General features: G+C 39.5%; 1 protein-coding gene across 2 annotated transcripts in view; it reads right to left on the reverse strand.

Moving 5' to 3' along the window:
- The window catches only part of ULK2 (unc-51 like autophagy activating kinase 2), a 123,570-nt gene that overhangs the window by 36,463 nt on the left and 79,455 nt on the right, over positions 1-7,652 (reverse strand). For both annotated transcript variants that reach the window (XM_011998258.1, XM_011998259.1), the window contains exon 13: positions 3,042-3,102. In XM_011998258.1, coding sequence (XP_011853648.1) covers positions 3,042-3,102 — 61 coding nt within the window. The remainder of the gene's footprint in view (positions 1-3,041; positions 3,103-7,652) is intronic.

Consider the following 7,652-nt stretch of genomic DNA (forward strand, 5'->3'; position numbering starts at 1 on the left):
AAGGGAAGCAATCAGAAAGTTAGAAATCCACTCAGATGGTACACTCTAATGCACCATGGGCTGTGTACACAGCTGGCCTCCATCAATGTCTGGCAACAACCAGTTTTCAGAATTCTGATATCCTAATTCCCATGCCTGTGCCTATTTTTTGTCTGGATGCGCAAGGAATAGATATTCCCTACGTGTACTGAAAACTGCCATGTAGCTAATGGAGGCACTGTTACTAGGAAGTGCTGCTTTAGAGAAAAATGCATAATCACTGGCAAAGGAAAGTTCAAGAATTAGACTATAGGAAGAGAAGCCAAAAAGGAGCCAAAGATGACTCAAGAAGAAAAAAAGGCAGCAAATCAAAAGAAGTGAAAATCTGGCAATATACAATTCCCGTATTTAAATTCCCATATCCTCAAAGAAAGGAAAGAAACAAGTTTGTACAAGATTTGCTTATCCCCATGGTTCCCAAACTGTGCACTGAGGGACCCCAAGGTACTGGTGCTACTCAAGGGGTGCCTTAGAGTACATCAAATTGTTTAAAGTTTGGGAGGCTGAGGCAGGTGGATCACGAGGTCAGGAGTTCGAGACAGGCCTGACCAACATGGCGAAACGCCGTCTCTACTAAAAATACAAAAAATTAGCCAGGCGTGGTGGCAGGCACCTGTAATCCCAGCTACCCTGGAGGCTGACGCAGGAGACTTGCTTGAACCTGGGAGGCGGAGGCTGCAGTGAGCCAAAATCGCACCACTGCACTCCAGCCTGAGTGAGCAAGAGCGAAACTCCATCTCAAAAAAAAAAAAGATACTCTTGCATATACAGTGAAATGATCTCAGACAAGAATGCTAAGACCACACAATGGGACAGGGACAATCTCTTCAGCAAATAGTGCTGGGAAAACTGGATATCCACATGCAAAAGAGTAAAGCTGGAATCTTATCAAACACCATATACAAAAATTAACTCTAAGGGGATTAAAGGCCTGAACATTATACCCAAAACTATAAAGCTCCTAGAAGAAAACATAGAGGGAAAACTTAATGACATTAAGAGTAGGCAATGATTTCTTGAATATGATGCCAAAAGCACAGGCAACAAAACAAAAAATAGACAAATATGACCTCCTCAAACTTAAAAAAACTTTCATGTATCAAAGGACACAAAGAGTCAAAACACAACCAACAGAATGGAAATAAATATTTGCAAATCATACCTGACAAGACGCTAACATCCAAAATATAGAGAGAACTCTTAAAACCCAACAACAAAAACCCAAATAACTCAATTTAAAAATAAGCAAAGATCTTGACTGGACATTTCTCCAAAGATGACATACAAATGGCTAAGACATATAAGAAAAGATGCTCAATCAACATCACTAATCATTAGAGAAGTGCAAATCAAAATCACAATGAGGTATCACCTCACGCTCATTAATTAGGATGGCTACTATCAAAAAAATAGAAAATAACAAATACTGGTGAGAATGTGGAGAAACGGGAACCCCTGTGCACTGTTGGTGGGATTGTAAAATGGCACAACCGCTATGGAAAATTTAGCCAATTCCTTAAAAAATTAAACACAAAATTACCATATGAGCCAGCAATCTCACTTCTCGGTACATATCCAAAGGTACTGAAAGCAGGATCTTAAGGAGATATTTACACACTCATGTTCATAACAGCATGCACAATAGCAAAGAGGTTGAAGCAACCCAAATGTTCATCAATGGATGAATGGACAGACAAAATGCAGCATATACACACCATGGAATATAATTCGGCTATAAAAAGGGAAGAGGCCTGTCATATGCCACAACATGAATGAACCTTACAGTCATTATGCTAAGTGAAATAAGCCAAGTCACAAAAAAGACAAATGCTATATGGTTTCGCTTACATGAGGTATCTAAAGTAGTCAAATTCATAGAAACAGAGAGCAGAATGTGGTTATTATCAGGGCCTTGAGGGGTAGGGAAAATGGGGAGGTAATGTTTAATGAGTACAGAGTTTCATATTTGCAAAACGAAAAAGTCCTAGAAATTAGTTGCATAACAATATGAACATATTTAACACTAATGAACTATAAACATGAAAATGGCTGAAATAGTAGATTTTATGTGTTTTTTAATCACAATTAAAATTTCAGGCCGGGCGCAGTGGTTCACACCTGTAATCCCAGCACTTTGGGAGGCTGAGGCGGGCGGATTACCTAAGGTCAGGAGTGTCAGACCAGCCTGGCCAACATGGTGAAACCCCATCTCTATTAAAGATACGAAAAATTAGCCGGGCACAGTGGTGCATACCTGTAATTCCATCTACTCAGGAGGCTGAAGCAGAAGAATCACTTTAACCCGGGAGGTAGAGGTTTCAGTGAGCCGAGATCCCGCCACTGCACTCCAGCCTGGATGACAGGACGAGACTCCGTCTCAAAAAAAAAAAAAAAAAATTAGCAGGGCGTGGTGGCACATGCCTGTAATCCCAGCTACTCAGGAGGCTGAGACAGGAGAATTGCTTGAACCCAGGAGGCGGAGGTTGTAGTGAGCCAATATCCCACCAATGCACTCCAGTCTGGGCCACAGAGCAAGACTCCAACTCAAAGAAAAAATAACTAAATAAAATTTCAAGAAAAGACATAATGAGGCTGGGTGTGGTGGCTCACGCCTGTAATCCCAACACTTTGGGAGGCTGAGGCGGGTGGATCATGAGGTCAGGAGATCGAGACCATCCTGGCTAACACAGTGAAACCCTGTCTCTATTAAAAACACAAAAAATAAGCCGGGCGTGGTGGCAGGTGCCTACAGTCCCAGCTACTCGGGAGGCTGAGGCAGGAGAATAGTGTGAACCCGGAGGCGGGGCTTGCAGTGAGCTGAAATCGCACTACTGCATTCCAGTCCGGGCAACAGAGCCAGACTCCGTCTCAAAAAAAAAAAAGAAGAAATAATGGACTGTAAAACAAAATAAACCTTAAATCAAGAACACTAAGTTCTATAACTTTACCCACAAAAATAAAATATGAAAAATATTTTAATAAGACAATGTAAATATACATACCCTCCACACACCAAGAACTCATTTGAAGCACGCCTGCCAGCAGTCCCCATTGGCATATCATCTAAAGGAGAAAAAAGTACAATCAGTTCCTGTTATACCATCTGCTTAAAAAAACACAAATTTGTTCCAACATGATTATTAGGCTTTCATGCACAATGCAAAATTACCATTGGCTTATGTTATGATTTCATCTATAAGAAATAATAGATGACCTCAGAAAACTACACCTAGCTGAAGACATAGGCTGCAACTCTTTGGATGTCCACTTCTATAAGCAAATTTGAGGTCTTCTTCAAAATAAAATGTCATATTTATTGCAGTGTTTACATACTTCTTCACCATTAAACATGCAAAAACTGTGCTACTGTTTTTATCAGGTTCCATTTTCTGTGTCAATGACAAAGGTTCTGAGAGTTGTGCCCTTAATACCATTTTGACATAAGTTTATTGCAAAATTTTGCAAAGAACATGTATATAACATAATAGAAGAACTGACCATAAAACAGAGTCTAGTTCAATAAAATGTCGGATTACCCCATCCTCCTGCATAACACTCTCTCAGGCCTTGCATGGGTTGTTGAACAACATGTCATAGAAGGCCAGATGTGGTAGTTCATGCCTGGAATCCCATCATTTAGAGAGGCAGGGGCGGGAGAACAGCTTGAGCCCAGGAGTTTGAGACCTGCCTGGGCAACACAGCAAGACCCCATTCTCAAAAAAAAAAAAAAAAAACACACAATAATGTCAGGTAGCAATAACCTTTATAAAGGAAAATAAATCAGGGTAAGGGGACAAAGAGTAGCAGGGCGAAGGGGAAGTCCATTTTTATTTAAAGACAATGAATACTTGCCTATAGGAGAATTCAGAAAACAGGGAGATGAGGCAGGGATAGAAGCTAGACTTCACTAAGTGTATTTTCTTTCATAGCTTTGAGTTTGAAACCATACATAATTTTCAAACGAAATTAAATCAAAAGAAAATAAAATCCCTAAAAATCAAAAGTAAAAGAATCTAATCATGTAGCAACCTGATAGCTTAATCACGAGAGGGAAATTATTTCAAGTAACTTTTTTTTTTAAATTTATGTATTTTTGAGACAGACAGGAGCATGATCTCGGCTCACTGCAACCTCCGCCTCCAAGGTTCAAGCAATTCTCCTGCCTCAGTCTCCTAAGTAGCTGGGATTACAGGTGTGTGCCACCACACCCAGCTAATTTTTGTATTTTTAGTAGAGACGGGGTTTCCCCATGTTGGCTAGGCTGGTCTCGAACTCCTGACCTCAAGTGATCTGCCCACCTCAGCCTTCCAAAGTGCTGAGATTACAGACATGAGCCACTGAACCCGGCCTCAAGTAACTTTGATACTCAATAATTTGATTGCATATACCCAGTGGGATTATCCTAAGGACAAAAAAGATTCACAAAAAGATCTTAAATGGCTTTCAATGACCACATTTAAAAAAAATTTTAAGTCAGGACCAGTAAATAATCATATTTTAAGTAATATTCATAGAGTTTTAATACCATATTGTAATTCTGAAACTATAGAGGCAACGGGAAGGACAGAAAAGAGAAGAGCCTAAACTCACAAGGATCAAAAAAAAACCCAGAAAAGTCCACAGCCACCAAAATTTGGAAGGTATAAAGTTGATGGACGAGTAGTATTTGACTTAGCTGACCCAAGAAGATAGAACCTTAGACAGCTGGAAAGCCCAGAAGTAAACCAATTTACATCACAGAACTCCAAAATGCTGAGTAATCAGCAGTACCAGATACCTTTCAGAGTGGCACTGAAGGTAGGACTAAAAGCAGGATTGACTAAAAGTCTGTTTAGAAGCAGTCAGAATATAGTTCATCATAGTGTATTGTACTCAGGATTTTTGGTAAGTGAATAGATTACAGCTGCTCATGGAGCGGGCGTGGGTAACTATGTGAGTTGATAAATACATTAATTTATTTCACTGTAGTAACCATTTTACTATAGACAGATGCCCCTCAACCTAAGATGGTGTCACTTTTGAATAAACCCATTGTAGGTTGAAATTGTCCTGAGTCAAAACGCATTTAATACACCTAACCTACCGAACATCATGGCTAAGCCCAGCTACCTTAAACACGCTCAGAATACTTACACTAGCCTACAATTGGGCACACAAAGCCTGTTTTATAAAGTGTTGAGTATCTCCAGCATCAGCTGTTTACTCTGGTGATCGTGGGCTGACTAGGAGCTGCAGCTCACTGCTTCCACCCAGCATCACAAGAGAGTTCTGTACCGCATATTGCTAATACAGAAAAATATCAAAATTCAAAATTTGAGCGATGGTTTCTACTGAATGTAAATCATTTTCCTATTCACGTAAAGTCAAAAAATTGTAAGCCATTTGTATATCTCATAATATCATGTTGCACAGCTTAAACATACATAATACAACGTATTTTTTTTATACAGAATTCTTTTTAAAAGAAGCAGTTAGAATTTTATATCCTTTCCCCAACCTTATGCAGGTAGGCAATGCCCATCTCCCACTGTACATTCACACTTGGGACAGAGTAAAACAGAGGGTCTCTGGACTGCAGAACAGCAGGAAATATTAAAAGCAAGGGTACTACACTGATAAAAGATTAGTGGAAAAAAGTTATTAAATGAAATTTTACACTGACTATTGAGAACTCCATACTTCTTCCCCCATTTTGCAAATCCAGATAGTATCAGGTTCTCTTTAGGCAAAATATTGGATGAGTCTTTTGGGGGATCTGAGTAGCCCTCCAAAAGGGAAATAGTCCCAAGAATTGCCCCCGCCATATCATTCATCAAAGAGGCTTGCTGTCAATGAGACGTTCCCATGTACAGAGCTCTCAAGCAACTTTCAAATTCTCCATCCTCAAGAAGCATACAACAATATACTGCATGTTGAAATAAGAACAATACTCAGAGAAAAAACTTCTGAAAATTTAAAACATGAGGGCATAAAATGAAAACTCCCTACAAGGGTAAGAAGAAACATTAATGAAATTAAATTAGAGCAATAAGACAAAAAGATGGAAAATCAGACCAACAAAAGATAAAAATCAGCTGGGCACTCAGGTATTTGTTATACATTACTTTTAAACTGTATAGCTGTTTTAAACATCTTGTATGTATGATACGTTTCACAATGGCACATTTTTAATCATTAAAAAGAAGGGCGAGATCAACTGTAACAAGTGTGGATACATCAGGACAATGAGGAATGAGAACTGACCCCTAGGATTTGGCAGCAGGAAGATCTTGACAGGAGCAGTTCTGAAACATTTACACCAGCACACACAAGAAAAAAGACAACTAGAATAAAACAAAAGATGTGAATGCTCTTTATATAGAAAAGTATAAAAATGTATCAAAACACATTAAAGAAACCTAAATAAGTGGAGAAATACACATTCGTAATTAGGTGACTTAATATTGTAAAGAACCTACCTGTCCTTGAATAGGTCATACTATACAGTCAATCCAATTCCCATCAAAATGCCAAAATGGTTTTCATAAAATTATTGAGCCGAAATTAAACTATATGTTGGGGGAAAGGGCCAAGAATAGCCAGAATGATTTTGAAGAACACTGAAATGCTCTCTGCTCTCTGCCCCTCCTTCCCTCCCTGACCACACACACATACTGACACACACAAATTTAAAAATTATTATAATATAGACAAAAAAAAGAAACCCCATCCTGTATTTCAAGCTGACATGACAAACGTGACATGACAAACGTGACACTGCATATCAGTGGAGAAAAGACAAATATTTAATAAATAGGACAATTGACCGATCTCTACCTTGCTCTATCTACAAAAATGAATTACAGGTAAAATTATATGTGAAAAAAAATCTTTAGAAGAAAATATAGAACACCATCATAACACTAGGGCTGCATGAAAAAGAATATTAGTACAAGTTGTTTGTACCAATATATTACAAAGTTGTAGATATCTAAGTTTTCAGTTAGAAGAAGTTCTGGGACATGTACACAAGAATGTCTGTTATAATATATATATATTTTTTGAGACAGGGTCTTGCTCTGTTGCCCAGGCTGGAGTGCAGTGGCACAATCATGGCTCACTGCAGCCTCAAACTCCCAAGCTGAGACTACAGGCATGCACCACCACACCCAGCTTTCTATTTTTGGTAAAGATGGGGTCTTGCCACGATGCCCGGCTGGTCTTGAAATTGGGGGTTCATGCGATCCTCCCACTTCAGCCCCCAGAGAAGCTCTGATTACAGGTGTGCACCACCACGCCTGGCTAACTTTTTTATTTCTGTAGAGAAAAAATCTCACTATGTTGCCCAGACTGGTTTCAAATTCCTGGGTTCAAGCAATCCTTCCTCCTCAGCCTCCTAAACTACTGGGATTACAGGTTGTGAACCACAATGCCTGGCTCATTACATTTTGGATAGTGAAAAGGTAGAAATAACCCAACTACAAATCAGTAGGGAGGCCGGGCACGGTGGCTCAAGCCTGTAATCCCAGCACTTTGGGAGGCCGAGACAGGCGGATCACGAGGTCAGGAGATCGAGACCATCCTGGCTAACATGGTGAAACCCCGTCTCTACTAAAAAATACAAAAAACTAGCT

The sequence above is a fragment of the Mandrillus leucophaeus genome, unplaced genomic scaffold (assembly GCF_000951045.1).
Source record: "Mandrillus leucophaeus isolate KB7577 unplaced genomic scaffold, Mleu.le_1.0 Scaffold564, whole genome shotgun sequence".
Classification (NCBI taxonomy): Eukaryota; Metazoa; Chordata; class Mammalia; order Primates; family Cercopithecidae; genus Mandrillus; species Mandrillus leucophaeus.